Source organism: Acomys russatus, chromosome 30, assembly GCF_903995435.1.
Source record: "Acomys russatus chromosome 30, mAcoRus1.1, whole genome shotgun sequence".
NCBI classification, from domain to species: Eukaryota; Metazoa; Chordata; class Mammalia; order Rodentia; family Muridae; genus Acomys; species Acomys russatus.
Genome location: NC_067166.1, coordinates 21,130,143 through 21,150,967, shown reverse-complemented (window position 1 = coordinate 21,150,967; position 20,825 = coordinate 21,130,143). Strand labels below are relative to the sequence as shown.

The 20,825-nt window shown below is 43.9% G+C and overlaps 2 protein-coding genes across 3 annotated transcripts in view; one reads left to right on the top strand and one right to left on the bottom strand.

Moving 5' to 3' along the window:
* Taf9 (TATA-box binding protein associated factor 9) overlaps nucleotides 1-20,825 on the bottom strand; it is a 720,252-nt gene that overhangs the window by 358,309 nt on the left and 341,118 nt on the right. The window lies entirely within an intron of this gene.
* LOC127212339 (baculoviral IAP repeat-containing protein 1b-like) overlaps nucleotides 1-20,825 on the top strand; it is a 179,828-nt gene that overhangs the window by 129,026 nt on the left and 29,977 nt on the right. Inside the window, exons 1-6 of one of the 2 annotated variants that reach the window (XM_051172428.1) lie at nucleotides 10,275-11,101; nucleotides 11,657-11,756; nucleotides 12,674-12,755; nucleotides 13,503-13,554; nucleotides 19,527-19,646; nucleotides 20,640-20,739. In XM_051172428.1, the coding sequence (XP_051028385.1) occupies nucleotides 10,534-11,101; nucleotides 11,657-11,756; nucleotides 12,674-12,755; nucleotides 13,503-13,554; nucleotides 19,527-19,646; nucleotides 20,640-20,739 (1,022 nt within the window). In that variant the 5' untranslated portion in view covers nucleotides 10,275-10,533. Of the gene's footprint in view, nucleotides 1-10,274; nucleotides 11,102-11,656; nucleotides 11,757-12,673; nucleotides 12,756-13,502; nucleotides 13,555-19,526; nucleotides 19,647-20,639; nucleotides 20,740-20,825 lie in introns of those variants that run through there. The other variant, XM_051172427.1, reaches the window with a different exon arrangement.

The following is a 20,825-nucleotide window of genomic DNA, read 5'->3' as shown; positions in this document are numbered from 1 at the left end:
TCTGAATGTCTCTTGCACATCCTTAGAAGATTTAACTCATTTTCAATCCTTCTTAGAGACTGTGCTGGCTTGAATAAGAATGGCCCTCATAGACACGCATTGAGATGCTTCAGAAGAGGCTCTAGGAGATGCGGTCTTGTTGGAGTAGGCGTGGCCTTGTTGGAGAAACTATGTCACTGGGCATGGGCTTTGGGGATTCAAATGCCAAAGACAGGCCCAGTGTGTCACTCTCTTCCTGCTGCCTGCAGATCCAGATGTAGAACTCCCAGCTACCTCTCCAGCGCCATGCCTGTCTGCATGCTGCCATGCTTCCAGTCATGATTATAATGGACTAAACCTCTGAACCTAGTCCCAATGGTGTCTCTTCACAGAAATAGAAACCTTAAGTAAGACATAAACCAAAACCCACTGAAATAAAGCTTACATTAAAATACAGTACACAGACAAATATCACAATTGGATCAAGTAAAAAAAGAGATAAAAATATAAAGTTATGAATAACAGCGACTTCAGATATGATTTTATTAACATAAAAAACCCCAACAGAAATCCAGAGAATTTTCTGGAATTTCTCTGAGGAAGAGTCTTCACCTCAAACCAAATTTTCATTTATGTCGTCTCCCGCAAGGTTTTACCTCCTCTGTTGCACCAAAACAGCTGTTTTAGCATCCTAGAGACCTCCACACTGGTACATCCAATCACTATCTATCAATCTATCTATCTATCTATCTATCTATCTATCTATCTTCTGTCTATCATCTGTGTATCTATCTAATCTATCTATGTATCTATCCTCTATCTACTATCTATCATTTATCTATCTATCTGTCTATCTACTATCTATCATCTATCTACTATCTATCTATCTTGTACCTATCATTTATTTTTCTATCATCTATCTATTTAACTTCTATTTGTCTATGTATCTGTCTAATCTAACCTTTCACCCACTAAGTCAGTTAGTGCTAATCATGGGAATGTGGGCATGGGACCATCAACTGGAGCTTGGGAGGACTACAAGTAGCCAAAAATTTTGGGAAGAAAATGGTTCTCTTTCCTCCTGCATCTATCAAGTGTTCATAGCTCTTCAGTAAGAAAGGGGGCCTGGAGAAAACTTCACTCATCCATGAGAGAATTTTGACTGGATTAATTATGTGTAGATCTTGTGCAATTAATCACAGCTGGTGCGAGTTCATGAGTGCAATAGTCGTGTGAAATCCTGCAGTTTTCATTTCATAACACCCTCCCATCATCCTTCTCTTACATTCCTTTCAGCTCCTCTTCTACAATGTTCCACTGAGCCTTGGTAGTACAAGAGGAGGCACTGGGAAAGATATCTCATTTTAAAAAGAAACTTTTCATTTAGGGCTCAGCCTCTGTCTTTTACTGTGCTGACTAATCTTGGCTGTTAATTTGACTACATCTGGAATCAGGTAAAAAAAAAAAAAAAAAAACCAAGGCACTGGAAACATCTGTGAAGGACTTCCCTGATTGGATCATTTGAGGTGAGAAAGGCCACCCTAAATCAGGGCCATACCTTTTAGTGTCAACGTACATAAAAGACATGAAATAATGATGCTTTTGCCTTTTTCCTCTTCGTCCTCCACCCCACTTTTATGGGAAAATCCATCTGCCCTGTTGCTGAGGCATTCCTTCATTAGCATTACAAGTTACTTCTTTGGGATTCCAGTGTAGACTGAAGACCAGCTGAGACATCCTGCCTTGTAGACTGAACCAGATTTTTGGCCTTTCTAACATAACAAAGAATATTCATTGTTGAACTGGCTGCACTGGATCACAGCCTGTAAGCCACTAAATTCCATGTGTATACACACACACACACACACACACACACACACCACAGACACTATTAGTTTGTTACATTAGAGAACCAACTAATACACTGACTCTCAGCACTTTGATGAGTTATGCATCTCAACATCAACTGCTACTGGCTACTAAATAAAGCTACTCTGACTAAGGTTGAGAGCAGCCCAGGTCTACAGGTATCAACATAAATATTAAGAAGACCTTCAACAACATAACCAGTTCACTAAAGAACAACAGTGGTGTTTTCCCTAGGGTTTAGGACCTCCCCAGCCATGAACTTTGAGGATTAAAAATCAGGTAGGAAATTCCTTCCAGTAGAGTGGCCTCAAATCTAATCAGAATGAACCAACAATGTCACTACTGCACCAGTGGAAATACCTTGCCTAGTAGAATAGCATTGTAGGCTGCAAATACCAGCACTGGGTAAGATCACTAAGGTCCTCCCACAACCTCCTGCAGCCTTCATAGCATCTGCTGGCACTATAAAGGCTATCAGGTAAGGAAAGAGTTTCCTAGTCTGTTTGACACTGATTTCTTTATGTCCTGCAACAAAAATACTTGTATACAGTCTTGTTCAGGGGCCTTTGTACCTGTCATTTCCTTTTTCTGGGCATTCTCCCTTTGGTTTTAGGAGAATATATAGATTTAGGTCAAAGTAGAAATACAGATGCACACACCCACAGACACGCACACACAGACACACACACACAAACACATCACTACATATCCAAATACATGACAGTTCTGAGATTGGCTTACAGGATGTAGTCTGGGTCATCAAACCATGGTGGATTCCAACTGAGGCTGAATCTGGTAGTTGTTTGGTCTACAAGGCTGGATGTCTCAGCAGGCTCAATTTGGCACTGGAGTCCTAGAGAGTTCCTGGAGAGCTTCTGGTGTTCAGTCCATGTTTTAATCATGAAGGAGTTGGTTCTAATGAAGGAATGACATGGCAACAGGATAGATGAACTTGCCAGTGAGAGTGAGAGCACAAGCAAAAAGCCATTCCCTTCTTCCTTATCCTTTCATCTGGGCTGACACCAGAGCGACCTGCCCACCATTAGGATGAGTCTTCCTCCTCCAAGTAACTGGTTCATAAAACCCCTCACAGGAATTCCCAGAGCTTGCATTTTATAGTCAAGTTGACAACTAAGATCAGCCATCCCATTAGATTAGAATAAAGTCATTAAGGTGAAGATCCCGTTGGTTCCTGGTGACTTCCTAGGATAGATCAAAAACAGTCCATGTGCACACACAGTAAGCCAAATAAATTTAGAAACTTCAAGAGAAATAAGATGGTGAGGACAAGAGTGTGGGAGGGAGGTGGTCACATACACATGTTAGTGAAGGACACTGTAATGGAGCTTATGTTGTGAGCTGATGTGAAGTGTCCCCACAGGCTGCTCATGTGTCTGAGCATTTACTTTCCAGCTGGTGATGTATTTGGTAAGACGCTGGAACCATTAAGAGGTGGGGCATGGTGGAGGAAGTGAGTCACTGGGGACCCAGCCTTGAGACTTTATAGCCTGGTGTCACTTCCTGATCATTTTCTCTGCTCCCTTGCTGCTGATGCACTCTGGCCAGCTGGATCCTGCTCCTCCAAGTCTTCGTGTCGTGATGAAATATGTATCTTCAAACTGTAAGCCAGAATAAGTCTTGTTTTCCATGAGCTGCTTGAGTCAAGTTGTTTTATCCCAGCAACAGGAAAAGTCATAGCAGGTTGTGCTATGAAAATGTGTTAATGCCTGGCTGCTGCTCAGAAGAGGTCCAGGGTAGGGTCTCTGGTGCTGGATGCGGATGCCCTTCCAGTTCACTTTATCTCTTGGGTGGTCAGAGTTGATGGCTCAGGCAACAGATCAGGATTGAAAGAGAAAGGAGGAAAGGGGAAAAGGAGAACCCAAGATTTCTTCTCTAGGGACTGGCTGTATCGCGGCAGTGAGGAGAACTTAAACTGGCCACGGATTTTCTATGGCTGAGGCTGCAAAAGCAGCTTCTGGCTAGAAACTGCACGGGGGTTGTAAAAGGAAGCTCTTTGATCTGTAGATAGGCCCCTTTGCAGAGTGCTCCAATAAGTTGCTGTAAACTTAGGCTGAGTAACTTATTTGCTACTTATAGCTAAGTCTGCTAGCTTATTTGGGAATCTATAGGGAAGTAAGAAATAAGGGAGAGATAGAAAATACACCACTGTCACACATACATTCAAGAGAAAGGATGGGAGAAATTGGGCATCACGACTTCAACTGAAGTTAAGCTTCCTAATTTTCAGTACTGTTTAGTGTAGATGGCCATACTTATACTTCTGAGAAAAGGGAATTACCTCATAGTCAAAAGAGTACAATTAATCACAAAACAGATGAATTTAAAAATATAATATGGTACATATTTTAAATCTAAACATTTCTTATCTACGTATCCATTACAAAGTTCATAGTGAGTTCAGAATGATGACGGTTGACAGGGTCTAAAGTTAATAGGGACTGAAACTTATAAGAGTATACAACTTATCAACTAGATTGGACCTAACTATACATTATCCAGCTATCTCTTAGTTCATTATGAGCTCAGGACAATAATTTTATCTCTCTTTCGTTCTAAGAAACAGAATAAATTCAGACATATCTAGGTAGCTTCATTCCACTTAAATTCGTGTGAAGTTTAAACAAACCTGCCTGTATTTATGGTGAAATACCAGGATTCGTGGTGCCATCTAGAGTGGAGGGCTTATCTGAAGCCACAAATCTGCTACAAGGCTATCCTTAGTGAGGCATCTGGGGGTCCACAAAGGTATTTGTTACATCCATAAACTAGCCTTAACTTTTAATACTATTTGAATCAAACCAGAATTCCATAATCAGGGATTAATTCATCTGAATAACAACCAATACATCTTCAACAAGATCCTGTAGGAAGTTTGCTCAATCAGAGCTGGTCATCCCCAGAAAATAACAGTTCACACCAATGCCAGATGTATTTGCTCTTGGTTTTTCGAGACAGGGTTTCTTTGTGCAATCTTTGCTGTCCTGGGCTCACAAGAATCCCCCTGCCTCTGCCTCCCTTGGTGCTAGGATTAATGGCATGCTCCGCCATGCCTGGCTCTAATGCCAGATTTTAGAGAGATGCAGCAAAGCACAATTGACAGGGTAGTCAGAGGTTGGAAGCAATTCTTGGGTACATCACGATACAGACCTTGCAAATATCACCTCCAGAGATCTTTCATGCCTACTGGACTTCCCCAAATCAATGGCTCCTAACAGCATGTTTGGAAGCAGTTTGGGGGTGCATCGTGGTACAAGACCTTGCAAACACCAGATAACCTCCTAGACAGCCCACATGCCTAGTGAGCTCCCTTAACAGGGTGGCTCTTGGCAAAAATGAAAGTCATTAAGCAGAGCTTTAGGCAGGCGAGTCATGGCCAGTTCCTCCTGTGAAAGGAAGACCAGGAAGCTAGAGTTGGGCAATTACTGTGACTATAAATGAGAACATGACCTTTGTCTCATAATTGCTGAGGAGATTGTAAGGTGGGGGGCGGGGTATCCAGAGACAAGTGTGAAAAGAACTAGTCAAACAGTGCAGTAGCTGGAGGATCAATAGAACTGCAGAGGGACTATTGCTGGGCATTTTACATGCTAGTGACAAGGAGTTCTTTTTCCCTTATGAAGGAGAGTCAAATATGGTGTCTACCACACTAGGGGAACTCCTAGAGACTGTGTGATGAAAGAGTGTGTTTTGTCTGAAAAGGTTCAACTTGGCCAGGTCTGGTGACACATGCTTCGAATCCAACCACCCCATAGACTGAGGCAGGATGATGCCAGCTTTGAAGCCAACATGGCCTATAGAGCAAAACCCTGTCCTCAGAGAAATGAAAACCTCCAGTTTGCTTCTGCTTTTGCAGATGTTAGGTAGGCAAATTCCAAGTAGAATGAGGTAGATAAAGCATCGTGCGATAGGTCTAACTCTACCTGAGGTGGCTTTGCTATTCCTGGGAGAGCACTGAAGTGTGTGGATTGGTCATAGGCTTGTACAAAGGGGTTCCTCGTTTTGTCTTATTTTAAAACCTTTTGAAGCCAGATGTGGTGGCACATGCCTTTACTCCCAGCACTTTGGAGGCAGAAGGAGGAGGATTGCTGTGAATTCGAGGTCAGTCTAGACTACAAAGTGAGTCCAGGATAGCCAAAGCTACACAGAGAGACCCTGTCTTTAAAAAAAAAAAGAAGAAGAAGAAGAAGAAGAAGAGAAAAAGAAAAAACAACAACAAAAAAGAAAAAACCAAATTTAAAACCCTTTTGATAATTTCCTATCTTGGAACTGTATTTATGTTTTTTCTACCCACCCCTCTCGCGTCCCACTAATCTTCCTCTCAAACCTCTGACACCTTCCTTAATTATTACACACACACACACAGACACACACACATACACACACACACACACACACACACACACACACATTTAGTCTTGTTCATATGTGTATGTGTTTAGGAATGACCTCTTGGGGTTGCATGACCTACGGGGGCTTGTCCCTGATGAAGAGTAATTCTCCATCTCAGCAGCTGTTCTTTGCCTATACTCCATACAGAGGTGAGGCCTTGGGACATCTCCTGCACCCACACTGACCTCCCAAACTGGTGTCATTCTGCAGGTCGTGCTTAGGTGACCATATTGTCGAGAGTTCATGGTGCAGTATCCCTGTCATGTAAGTCATTGTAGCAGTCCCTAGGCTTTTCTCCTGGGTAGGAATACTAATTGATTTCTCTCTTGGCAGCTTGCAGTGCACCTGAGATACCACGCGAGCTAATCCTCAAGGAGGAAGCTTGCAGATCTCTTGGAGCTTGATGCTTATTTCTAGTCCAAAGCACTGCTTCTCCGTTGGGCTGGTTTACTGGGAAGGAATTCTTTTACCCTGTTTATATCTTGTACAGTTTGTCTTTGTCCTTCAACTATGACAGGTAGTTTTTCTGGGTACAGTAGTTTAAATTGGCGTCCTAGCGAGGGTTTCTGTTGTTGTAATGAAACACTGTGACCAAAGAGGTGGTTGGGAAGGAAAGGGTTTATTTTGATTACACTTTCACATTGTAGTCACTGAAGGAAGGACTTCACTGATAGGAACTCAAGCAAGGCTCCCACGCTTGCACAGCCTCCTTTCTTATAGAACCCAGGGCCACCCACAACAGGCTGCTCCCATGGATCAGTAATAAGAAAATGCCCCACAGCGTGATTTTATGCAGACATTTGCTCAATTGTGGTTCTCGCCTCTCAGATGACTATAGATTGTGTCAGGCTGACATAAAACTAGGTGGCACAGGCACTGACCTTGAATCCTTCACCTTCTTCTACGCCTATAATTAGAAGTCGTTGGTCTTTTCAGGATGTTCCAAAGGCCCTGCATGTTCCTTTCAGGTGGTTTTAAAGAGTTTACATATTCTTCCCTTGATTGGCCTAGTTCCTCTACTTTAATATTCTAACATACAGTATTAGAATGAGCCTAGTATTCTCTCTTCTATTTCATTCTATTCTATCGGTAAGGCTTCAATTTAATTTACCGGAAAAGCCCTAGTTAATTGCACAGATGATTCTGAATATCTGGGGTTGAACTGAAAGTGCCAGTTAACTACATGACCGCTAGGAGGTGCTGGTTAACTGAGAAAAACAAATTCTGAATGGCAACATTTCTAGGATTTACTTGGGTTACTCTTAAAAACCCCAACTTTAAAAATCAATTTACTAGACACCAGATAATGAAAGCGGGGCACAAATATTGGCTAAGTTCCTTGAGAAATTATACATTTTTTTATATATAATTGTAAACCCGTTTTCAAAGTAACAAGGATTGGGTGCAGTGCATGTTGGAGTGAAGGTGTTTTACCTGTTGTTGTGAGCGGTAGCAGACTCTTCGGGAACTTCAAGTAGCCATGAACCAATATGTTGTTAAGGAGAACCCTAACCTCATGTTCAAAGAACTATCAGATACTTGTGCCTATGACAGCCTCTCAAATGTCACCTGGGATGGCCACTGGCATGCCTGGCTAGGAAGCCATCAAGACTCCTGACCTGCCTTTTCCCTTGGGAAACCAGTTCTCCATTCATTAGCAGACTTTAATTTCTCTTACAGAGAGACATGAAATCCTGATATGTGAAAAGCCATTGCAGAAAAAGCCCTGAGGGAGAAGCAGGGCCTTGACCATCCTCAAGGTAAAAGGACCTCAGGTGAGCATTAGCCAGAGCCAGTGCCTGGCACACACCAAAACCGTTAAGAGTGTGCATGCGCTTGACTCACTCTTCTTATTTCAGGGACCTAACTGAGGAAATAAGAAAAATGTGGGAAAGATTTATTAATATTATTTTAAGAATATTGAACAGTAGTTCTTCTTTCTGTATGAAGAAAAAGGACAATGGCTTAAATATTCTATTAGGGAAGTAACTAAACAATTAAGTATTAACATGTTTTAAAAATGAAGAGGAGGGGTCAAGAGGGACGACTTAGTGGGCAAAGGGGCATGTCTTATGTTGAGTTGACTTGATTGATCTCCATATCCCACTATAGAGAGAGGTGGAAGCAAACAGAACAACTTCTTGAAGTCCTCTCATCTCCAAAGAGCTCTGGGGCAGGTGTGCACCTGCACTCAAACTGCACACATATGGACTCACACTTCACACACACTCACCCACACTGCACGCATTCACACTCATGCACACATACTCACACATGACGTGTGTCAAGGAAACTGGAATTCTTTTTTAGGGTTCTTAATCTTATAAGTAAGAAAAATTAAAGGACTCAAAAAATCTTGAGGACTGTTTTATTAGAGTCTGAGCTGTAAATCTTGGCTACTGCAAGGAGGAAGAAATGGGGAAGAGAAGGCCTTGCCGTTGGAGAGTGGGTCCAAGGAAATAGGCAGGTTCAACACGAAGGTCAACAGGCATTTGTATGGAGAGCAGGTCCAGAGTGTACAGAGCAACAGCAGGAAGTCCAGGATGTCAAGAACAGCATGTGTAGAGTCTGGGCTGGTGTGGGAAAGAGAGACTGAAAGCAGAGGGTAAGTCTCACTCTTAACTTAGCATTCAGAGCAGTGGACAGGTTTAGCAGTACTTCCTGGTGGAAGCTGTGGAAGCCGCTGCTCCCCCATGGGGCGTGGGGCCGCTGAGGAGTATGTCTTCTCCCCAAGAGGGTAAGTATTTGCCCCATCTCTTCAGCTTCTCTTCAGGTGAATGGGGTGTGGGCTCCTGGTCAGGTGATTCAAAGGCCTAGCAAGCTTAACTCTTAAAGGAGAAGGCAGTTATAAGCGACGTTGCAACCTTTGGAACAGAGCAGAGTGTCATGTGTCTAGCCAGGCCAGAAGCAGAGCTCCGATTTCATTCTTTTAGCCCAGAGGAAGCAGTTTTGTGATGGGAAATGGTGTCCAAAGCCAGTCAGAAGGGAGGACTCTCTCCTTTAGTGCCTCAAAGGCTGCTGGTCTCTACTGAGTTACCTAGTGTTGACATCTCAAGTGTTAAGACCCTGGAGTCATTTAGCAGTTGGTGTCAAGTCAGTCTGGCTCCTCAGGCTTCCAGCCATGGAAACAACTTGTTTTCCAGTTACCTGGCCTCAAACTGCCCAATCAGCTTGCGTCTTCTGTTCTCACCAGAAGTATGATGGAAAATCAAGCATGTTCATGCAGGCCTGTTAGCCCAGCTCTCTAGATGGAAAAGGAGGAAGAGAGCCACACATTTGATCCTAACCTGGTCTCTATATTGTTTTCCAGATTAGTATGGGATGTACCGTGAGCCTCTGTCTCAAAAATGTGTAACAAAACCAGATGGGTAGTGGTGGCGCACACCTTTATTCCAAGCACTCTGGAGGCAGAGGAAGGAAGATCTTTATGAAGTAGAGACTAGCCTGGTCTACAGAGTGAGTTCCAGGACAGCCAGGGCTACACAGTGAAACTGTATCTCAAAAAAACTAGAAGAAACATAGTGCCAAACTAAACAAAGCCAAAACCAGATCTACACTGCTGGCTGAGACAGCTGCTCAGTGGTGGGTCCTTGCTTAGTATGAAAAGGCCTCGGGCTCATTCCTGCCACCACACATAGCCAAACCCAATACATTGCCATATTTTTCAGTGTACAATGGAGCTTGTAGGCAAGAGAATAAATATTTCCTATATTGTACAGCAGTCATCTCAATAATTATTAGTCAGAAGACAGGGAACGGAGTGAAGGAGTTCCAGAGATTAACATCAAAGGTGGTGGAACTCCTAGCCTAGAATGGACTACAGGCAAGATTCTTGGTAAAAAACAAAAACAAAAAAACAAACAAACAAACAAACAAACAAACAAACCAAGCACACATTGGGCTAAAGGACACTTGCAAGGCTTCATGAGGGAGTCAGGTCCCTCTGTCTGGTTCATTGCTAGTCCCCAAGGCCTTAGCCACTACTTGACACCCAGGTGGGTGCTTAGCAAATATATGTTGATTAAGAGGGTGAATTGATGTTTCATAGCTTCTCAAGCAACTTCTTTCTGTCTTTCACAAGTGGAGGTCAGAGGTCAATGTACAAGAGTTGCTTGTTCTTACCTCCCTACCATGTGAGTCCTGGTGGACAAACTGAACTCAATGGGCTTGGGGCAAGCCTCTATTCACTGAGCCATCTTTCTGGCTCTGAACACAACCCTTCATGAGAAATATATTACAGACACCAATCCTCTGATTTCCTGTCTCTTTCAGGAAATGGCAGCCCAGGGAGAAGCTTGTGAGGAGAGAATTTGTGAATTTGATGATGATTTGGCCTCTGAGCTCTCTGCACTTCTCGGTCTGGACGCAGGTCAGGTCCTAAAGAGACAAGATGAAGAGGACCATCAAGAACGGATGAAGATGAAGAAAGGCTTTAACTCACGGATGCGCAGTGAGGCCAGACGATTAAAGACTTTTGTGAACTATGAGTCGTTCAGGTCATGGACGCCACAGGACATGGCAGCCGCTGGGTTTTACCTTACTGGGGTGAAACTTGCGGTGCAATGTTTCAGCTGTAGTTTAATCCTCTTTTCCACCAGACTCAGGCATCTTCCCATAGAAAACCACAGGAAATTACGTCCAGAATGTGAGTTCCTTTTGGGCAAGGATGTTGGGAACATTGGCAAGTACGATGTAAGGGTGAAGGGTCCAGCGAGGACTCTGAGAGGTGGCAGAGCTCGGTACCAAGAAGAGGAGGCCAGACTGGAGTCCTTTGAGAGCTGGCCGTTTTATGCCCACGGGACATCGCCACGTGTTCTCTCCGCAGCCGGCTTTGTCTTCACAGGTAACTGGGTTCCATTTTGAGAGGTGTTTCTGTGGCATTTAAAATTTAGGTTCCATTTAGTGGGAAATATTTTGTTAATGAACCCTTATTTGTTAACTGAGTTATGTTCGACTTAATGTGTATTTCATTACATTTCAACTTTAATAACTTTGCTTCTGCTTTAGTATATATACATGTAGTGTAGCGTTTTGGTTTGCTATTTTTGTATGTATGATATACATACACACATGCACACACAAATGTGTGTGTATAAAGTAAAATGCTACTTTTCTTTAGAGTACCAGCAGTGAGCTAAGAGCGTAGCTGAGTGCTAGAGCATCTATGTAGCGCCTACGAGGTCCTGGTTGTATAAATGGAGGATGGCCATGGTGAGGGACAGAGGTCTGGAGCTCAGAAGGGGGTCATTTAGGGCAGTGGGGCTGTGGCCAGGGATTCAGCCAGAGGCCGTGGAAGAGCAGGCATGCTGGAGTCTGTCTTGTTCTGGTTCAGTGGGATCAGCTCCAGGACACACGAGGTGCCATTGCTGGCTAGTCACACACTTGCCTGCATCTGTAGGAGAAAGGGACACCGTGCAGTGTTTCTCCTGCGGTGGATGCTTAGGAAACTGGGAAGGAGGAGACGATCCCTGGAAGGAGCACGCCAAGTGGTTCCCCAAGTAAGTGGATAATGGGTGCGTTTTACATTTTCATCTTTAATTTTTATTTTTGTTGTTGTTGTTGTTGTTGTTTTTGTAAAATAAAACTAGAGACAAAAGGACAGCCTTGTTGCAATACAACATGAGATCTGACTTTCTCGCTTTTATGTTATTTTCGGTTGTAAAAGGATAAGCAGTCATGTCTAATATCATTATATATGTTAGGCGGTATTCAAATGCCCTTCTCCCTTCATCTTTTATGAGTTTTCACATTGACTCAGTGTGTGTGTGTGTGTGTGTGTGTGTGTGTGTGTGTGTGTGTGTGTGTGTGTGTGTGTGTGTGTGTGTGTGTGTGTGTGTCCCGTCTCTTTGATTCTGTTGTATATGTGTTTTGAGAAAAGAGTAGCAGGGCCGTCAGGACAGGAACAGAAGCAGAAGCAGACAGATTCCATATAGGGATGCTGCTTATTGCCTCGTTCCCAGGATCGTGTCCAGCTACCTTTCCTATGCATGCCAGGACACTTGCTCAGGATGGCACTGCCCACAGTAGACGGGGCCCTCGCACATCAGTCATTATTCAAGAGATGCCCCACAGATTACCCCTACAGGCCAATCTCTTAGAGGTATTTTCTCAACTGAGTTTTCTTCTCAGATGACTCTAGCTTATATCGAGTTGACAAAAACAAAACAAAACAAAACTAAAAACTAGCCAGCAAGAGATTTGATTTTTAAATAATGACCTACTTATCATTAATATGATTTAAAATTTTCTAACAGCACAGTGTTAATGCTCATGAGTAAGACTTCAGGGAAATTTTACTGTTTTATTGCAATATTAAATTCAACAATTTGATAGGGTTTTAGCAAATAGTTATTGTGATATAGACAATCTTCATCACAAAATTAAGGGTAAGTTTTAACCCTATTTTTAATTATAGATGTGAATTTCTTCGAAGTAAGAAATCATCAGAGGAAATTGCCCAGTATATTCAAAGCTACAAGGGATTTGCTCATGTAACGGTAATTTACAACACTAACTCTACCCAATAGTGTATGCTCATTACCTAATTTGATGTGAATTGTAGGGTAAGAGTTTGTTACCCCAATCCCTCATTGCTGGCCTAGATTCTTTGACTTGTTTCCACCGCCTCCTTCATCTTCCCTCTGACTGCGGCCAGTACCCTAGCTTCCTTCTGCTGCCTCCATCCCGATGATGGCTGCCTCAGTCTTCTGCCCTAGTACCTGGAGGAGGCAGGGCATCTGCAGGCTCCTGCAGTGCTTACTTAGGTTCTTAAACCAGTAAGGACTTCCTGGTGGCAAGCAGTGGGAAACTGAGGCCAGAGCAGACTGCATTGGCTGACTGTCTCAGAAGCATATGTACAGACAGCGTGGGCTCAGAGTCAGCCTGCAATTTTCTCACAGGGAGAGCTGCTCAGCTGGAGAGGCCCTCTGAGGTGAGCTCCCTTCCTGTGAGTCCCTCATCAGTCCCTTGAGAGTCAAATCACATCTGTGTGTAACCGTGTTCTGTCCTTGAGGTGGGAGTCTGGTGAAAGTGACCCGGAGAAAGGTTCCATTTCACTGATATTTGACACTGCACAAAAATTGCCAAGATCAATAGAAATCAAATCAAAATTAAAGGGCTGCTTTGCCCACATTTGCTGCTCTAATGAAACTTTGCTTCAGGGGGGAAAGCCCTTCAGTTGCAGCTCACAGATAGACGTGTATCGCATAAGTCATCAATCAGTCACCTGAATTTCTTTTCCTCAGGGAGAACATTTTGTGAATTCCTGGGTCAGAAGAGAATTACCTATGACATCAGGTAAAACCTCAGGCACGTTTCTAAGGCTTGATTTCTTCCTTTCATTTTGCTTTCTCTCTCTCCCCCCCCCCCCTCCGCCTCTGTCTCTCTCTCTTTCTCTCTCTCTGTCTCTGTCTCTCTGTCTCTCTCTCTTTCTCGTGTGTGTGTGTGTGTGTGTGTTGTGTGTGTGTGTGTGTGTGTGTGTGTGTGTGTGTGTGTGTGTGTACCACATGTATACACGTGTTTTTGGATGACAGACAAAGGCATCAGATCCCTTGGAGGTGGAGTAACAGGCTTTTGTGAACTGCCTGTTGTGGGTGCCAGGAGTTGGACTCCTGTCCTATGGAAGAGCCATCATCTCTCCAGTCCTCATCAACTTCTTTAGAAATTATTTTCATAAGTGATTTCCCTATTATGGAATGAGTCTGGTTTGGTTTGGTTACTACTTTATGGGCAGGAGGGATGGTTTAGTGGTTAATGTATTTGCAGCTCTGGCAAAGGACTCAGGTTAGAGTCACAGCACCCTCTGGTAGCTGACAGCCCTGCAGGTGATTTCCTTCACCAGGGGCCTTCCCTGGCTAAGCCTCAAAGCATCAGTGCTGACAGGGCATCCCAGAGAGTAGATAAGAAGTTAGGAGGGGAGGGTGTGATCTGACGAGCAAGTGGAGGGAGGGAGCCAGGAAGACAGCCAGCAGAATCTGGCAGCTCTGACTAGCAGTCAGGTGCATCTTTATTTAGACAGGTTTCACAGAACAAAGACAGACCAATGATTATCCAAGTTGTACAGATTATGTGTTTGAGTTTTCATTACATGTCCAGGTTACAAGTTCAGTTACTATTAGAAAATAAAACAGAACAGATTTTATTCTTTTTCTTAGCCCTACAACTACAATTTAAAGAATCCAAAGAACATCTCTTCCAAAGGAAACATATTTACTATCTGGCAGCCTGCTTTTAGGCTGCCAGTGTTTCTGCCAGTGTTTGCAGATTGAAAGCACTCCAGATAAACAGAAAATATCTGAACCTGTCATTTTATGAATAGCAAATACTAATTCCATACTCCTTTTACCGTATGTTTCATCATCTATGCCATAAAATAGGAAGTTTATTTTAGTCAATCTTCTTATTTCTGAGTTTTATTCTTCCAGGGGTGTACTCTGTATAACCCCTCATCTTTAAGCTACATTTTTCAGAGAGCTCTAAACCTATAATAAAAGAGATCTTGAAGTTATCTTTTACCTATTCTTCTGGCCAGTCAGAGTTTGTCAATTGCCTCTGGTTCCACTGCACCAATTATATTGTTTGAGTTAGCTCAGGGGCAGATGACACAAGAAGATTCCTGGAGTAATGGCCTCATCTAGCTATGTGCTTATCTGTGCTTAATGATCTCTGGGGCATAAGGAAGACGTCCAAATAGGGCCAGATAAAGTTAATTTTAGGATTATCCTAAAAAGACTCACATAGTTTCTCAGGAAAAGACATAAAATGAATCACAATGCAGCACGTCCCCAATAATGCAATACTCAGAGACCAAAATCCTTAAGTTAGAAATAGAAGGACAGGGGGCTGGAGAGATGGCTCAGTGGTTAAGAACACCACCTACTCTTCCAGAGGTCCTGAGTTCAATTCCTAGCAACCACATGGTGCCTCACAACCATCTATAATATGATTGCTGCTCTCTTCTTGCCTGCAGGCACACATGCAGGCAGAACACTGTGTGTAATAAATAAATCTTTTAAAAATAAAAGAAATAAAAGGACAGTGATTGGAGCAATGCACTCAGCTTTGCTGGAACTGTGCCAAGCTGCTGTGCTGGCTTCATGACTCTTGCTGTTTCTAGTGGATATGGCGGTACCAATTTCCAAATTATGGAATCAGTTTGGTTTGGTTTTGTTTTTACCTTATGCTCAGGAGAGATGACTCATGGTTAACACACTTCTTGCTTTTACAAAGGACTTGAATTAAGTTCGCAGCACCCTCTGCCAACTGACAACTCTGCAAGTCCAGTTCTAGATGATCCAGTGCCCTCGTCTGACCTCAATGGCCCCTGCACACTTGTGGTGTAGTGAACGTGCAGACAAATCACCTACATAAAAATTAAGACTATGTGAATCTTTAAAAGAAAAATTTTCACAAATTTATACCCAAATATTTAATTATTATTGTTATTATGAGTATATGCAATGTATAAAGGAGCAGAAAACCAGAGGACAACTTGTAGGAGTTGGTTCTCTCTTTGTACCATGAGGAGTCCAGGAATTAATCAAAAGGTTGTCAGGTTGAGTGGCAAGCATCTGTACCATGGAGCCATCGAACTGGTTTAGTTTTTAGCTTAGGTGAGCAGAGCTAACTATGGTAGGGTTGGTGCTGTAATAGATGCTACCTAAAACCAACTAAATTTTTGGATAAAATGATTAGGAATCAATTTTCAGGGGCCCTCCTATCCTAGGCTGGCCCCAAACTCATATGAACCCTGAACTTTTGTTCGTCTGGCTAAGTGCTGAGACAGAGCTTCTCAGATGTTGGGGATGGAAGCAAGGACTTCCTGAACACTAGGAAAGCATGCTACCAACTGAGCTATTCCCAGTCCCCAAAGCATTCTGGGATGGCTCAGTGCACCATGGAGTGAAGGAATATTCACACTAGAATGAGGTGACAGGGCTGAGGATATTACTCATTTGCCTAGACTGGGCAAGGTCCTTGCTTCCATCACAGCAAACACAAACCTTATTGTCTGTGTTTACCACAGGAAACAAAACCTCATTGTTAGGAATTTAACTCAATTACACAGCATCTATAAAGCAAGTAGGACAGGCTCTGACTACAGTCCCACCAGAGGTCAGAGGCACGGGGACAAGAGACAGTGGACAGAATGAAACTAACCATAATACACAAAAATTCTGTGGTCAACTGAGTATGGTTGTCCAGTCCCAGCAGAGCTCAGAGACAAGGGGGCAGGGGACGGTGGACAGGATGAAAACATAATACATTTGAATTCTTTGGTCAAGTGAGTATGATTGCTCGTCTCTGCAGTCCCTGCTCTTGGAAGCTGGAAGGAGGTGCTTATGGCCAGGTTGAACTATGATATCAGGTTAGAGGCCAGTATTGTATATATGAAGTCAGTGCCAAGTATAGAGGTCCATGCCTGTAATCCCAGCACTAAGAAAGCTGAGGCAGAAACATGACAAGTTGAGGGACAGCTTGGCTAAGGCTCCATAGCAAACAATTGTGCGCCCCCAATAACATGAGGGTGAAAGGATGTCTCAGGTGTTACTTGTTGTTCTTGCAGAGGACTCAAGTCCAGTTCAAAGTGTCTACATGGTAACGGCTTACAACAACCTGTATACCTCCCTCTCAAGGGGATCTGACATTCTCTATGGCCACCTGGGTCCCCGGGCACACATGGGGTATACTTACATATATATTGGCCAAACACTCACACATACATGTAGTGAGAATTTTGGTGTCTTTAGAAACACAGAAATCTTATGGGATTGTGTATTTGGCTTAATCCCAGGTGTGGGATATGGGGTTGCTTCAGATTGTCCACAGCAGCTGACTATGATTTGCCTCATGCTGCACAGGGTGTGATTTAGCCAAATATAGATAGTTTTTGCAAGTATATGACATTTGGAATTCTGAAGATTCTTGAGAGTATATAAATGCTAGAGCCCTGAGAGGGGCAGTGGCTGTTGCTTATTCTCCTCTTCCTCCTCCTCCTCCTCTTCCTCCTCCTCCTCCTTCTCCTCCTCCTCTTCCTCTTCCTCCTCCTCCCCTTCCTCCTCCTCTTTCTGCTGCTGCTGCTGCTGCTTCAGGTTGCTGGTTACTGTTGTTGGTTGCATTTTATCAAGTGGTTGTAAACAAAGGGACAAGTAGAAAAAAATGAATATCCTGACAATGAATCTCAAACTTGCCCCAAGGAACTCAATGCCCCAAACTAGCAGGAAGTAGTGTAACAATAGTGATGCCTGCTTTCCTCAATAAACTTCTTTCTCTCCTGCTTAGTGTTGGGAGGTTGGAAGAGTGGAATAAGAGTGGAGAAGGGACCAGGCATGGTGGCACATGTTTATAATTCCAGCACTCAGAAGGCAGAGACAGGTGGATCTGAGTTCGGGGCCAGCCTGGTCTACCAAGTGAGTCCAGGACAGCCAAGTCTACACAGAGAAATCTTGTCTCGAAAAAGGAAAAGAAAAAAAAAATAAAAATAAAAATAAAAAGAGTGGAGAAGGGTAGTAGATAAAAGAACCAAAAAAAAGTAGCCAAAAGTCTGGCTACACATACATACATACTTGAGTGCTTGCACACACACAGACAGACAGAAAGACACATGCACACACACTAACACAGAGATGGCATCCTTCTCGATGGAACCAACACTTTCCAGTAACTTGCTAAAATAGCAAACACAAAGGGAAAAAGGAAAAGCAGACATTGTCTATTCTCTAGGTCTTTGGAAGGCAAAGTTGTTCTTTGGCCACATAGGCAGGAATCTACAAGAAAGGTGATATTATGGACATAGAGAATGGGTTGCTCAAAAAAGGCATGCTCATGAATGCTACCATAGCAAAACTAAAGGATTCTACATGCTATAGGCACGGGTAAAGAAGCAGGTTAAGGGCAGGATTCATGGGAAGAGTTACTGTGTATGTTGAACCTGTTAGGAAAGTACAAGGATCGGGGTGGGGCAATGAGTGCAGCAGAGTCCTTTCCTTGCCAACACAGGCTTTGCTTTAACTCCAGAACCCATGTGACAAAAGCCAGATATCATTGTTGTTAATGTGGAATCCAAGGCTGGGGAAGCAGAAACACATAGAATCCAGGATTCTACAACCTCGACATGGAAGTGAGACCCCCTCCCTCATAACAAGAGAGAAACAGTGAAGGCTGTCCTCTGACTCCACACATGTGAGGAACAGTGCAGGCTGTCCTCTGACTCCACACATGTGAGAAACAGTGCAGGCTGTCCTGTGACTCCACACATGTGAGAAACAGTGCAGGCTGTCCTGTGACTCCACACATGTGAGGAGCAGTGCAGGCTGTCCTGTGACTCCACACATGTGAGGAGCAGTGCAGGCTGTCCTCTGACTCCACAGATGTGAGAAACAGTGAAGTCTACTGTGTGACTCCACAGATGGGAGTCTTACATGCACACACACCAGCACACACATGAACACACACAGAACCGTAAGTCCTGAGACGGCTTCCTGACAAGGTGAAGGGAAGGGTCAGATATAGAAGGAAGCCAAAGAAAGTCTGAAGCGGCAGCCTGCTCCCGCCAGAGAACACACGGTGAGCAGTAAGGAAAGAGCAGAGCCTTCTCCCTGTGCCCTCATGCCTTAATAGAGGTCACAGTAAAATAAAGGAAAAGTTTCTACACTGCAAAAGTGTAGTATTCTCTATGCCAGAGAAATACTTAAAGCAAAAGGAAAGAAATCCTAATCCGGGGATTAAGTGTGAATCCAGGAAAGCATTCACTGTGAGAGGCTTGTGAGACCAAGGCAAGTGCACTTCAGTCTTCAAGTCCTCACAGCATGGAGAAGACATGGACCAGTTTCCAGAGGCCAGGATGAGGTGGGCAGTGTCATGGAGACCCCTCAGCAAGGTCATCTCTGACCCAAGCCATCTAAGAGACTGTGTTAAGGGAGCCTCAGGGGAAAGGACCTTTCTCAAATCTTGACACTGACTCTGGAAGCAGGAGTCTCCTCTGGATTTTGTCATATCCTGATTCTAGATGATCAAGGATAGTCTAAGTTGCATTTTAACACATTGATCACAATGGAAATGAAGGGAATGGATGGACTACCCCGGTCCCAGCACTCTGCTCCAGCTGTTCTAGCCCGGTCGCTCTTGAGTGTTTTGCCCCTCCCTGCCTTCCTCACCACCCTCAGTCACTTTGACACAGGTGCAGATCATCAGGTCCTTCCACCACACTCACAGCTAACTTGAACTTGGCGACCACAGCCTGCTGCTCTCACCTACATCTTTTCCCCAAGCTTACTGCAATGACAGCGTGTTTGCCAATGAAGAACTGAGGATGGACACTTTTAAGGACTGGCCCCGCGAATCACCTGTGGCTGTTGAGGCTCTGGTCAGAGCAGGCCTTTCCTACACAGGTGAGTCAGGGTTTTCCCCTTTGTTTTTATGTTTATGTGTGTGAGTGTTTCCCTGAAGTAAGTGTGCCACATGCGTGCATGGCACCCTCACAGGCCGGACAGAGCACTGGGTCCTGGAACTGGATTTAAAGTTGACTGAGCGCCATCATGTGTGGGCTCCAACCAAACCGGACTCCTTGGCAAGAGCAGCCGGTGCTCTCCATGCTGAGATTCAGCACCCGAGTCGGTGTCTTGTGTCTACCACATATTCTAACCCTGCTCTTGCATCTTTCTTTAGTCTTCATCATTTGTCACAGATCTCTTTGGGGCTCCACCAAGTCTTCAGTTTTCCATAGTTCCCTCAGCGCTCAGCCTCTGGACTTGCAGATACTGCAGTCCCTTCATCCAACAGACATATTCCGTTGGCACAAAGATCTTCTTACCACATGGTCTTAACACTCTGTCTCCTCTTGCTGCCCTTCCTCAGCTCTCATGGATGGCGTGCTCCTATTTCTAGTGAAATGTAGCTGGCAATAATGTGAGGAGGGACAAGTGTTTGTTCATACTCTAGCTTACAGAGAAGCTTGCACATTTGTTCTTCTCTCCTGCCCCCAGCTACAAGTATATTCTGTCTGATTGACTCAGTCAGCAATTGCTTGTTGGTTGCCTCTGTCTGTGAATGTCCAGTATGTCATTAGTGTCCAGAACAGACAGAAGTCCCGGCTCTCATGGAACTGCTGTTCCAGATTCTGGTGGCAAATCTTTCAGGATGATGGGTTTGAGAGCAGTTTCATCAAGGCTCAGGGTGCATAAAACACTCAGTGACTATTGCTGACCACCCTACTAAAGGGCGAAGAGTCCTGTGTGAACTGTTGTCACCTGAGCGTGTCTTCTGTGGACTGTCACACAATCCAACTGGAGATGCAAGTAGGATTTCACCAGTGAAATCTGGAGTCATCGTCCTGTGAGTTGACATGTCTGTGCTGTTGAACTGACCCCGTTTCATTTTTCTAGGGAAAGAGGACATTGTCCGGTGTTTTTCCTGTGGAGGATGTATGTCAAAGTGGGAGGAAGGTGACGACCCATTAGCAGATCACACCAAGTTTTTTCCCAAGTAAGCAGAATGAAGTGTCTTGACTTTGAACTTCCTGCATCAGTTATTCCCTCACTGTGTGTGTTTTATCTGTGGACCGTGTCTGC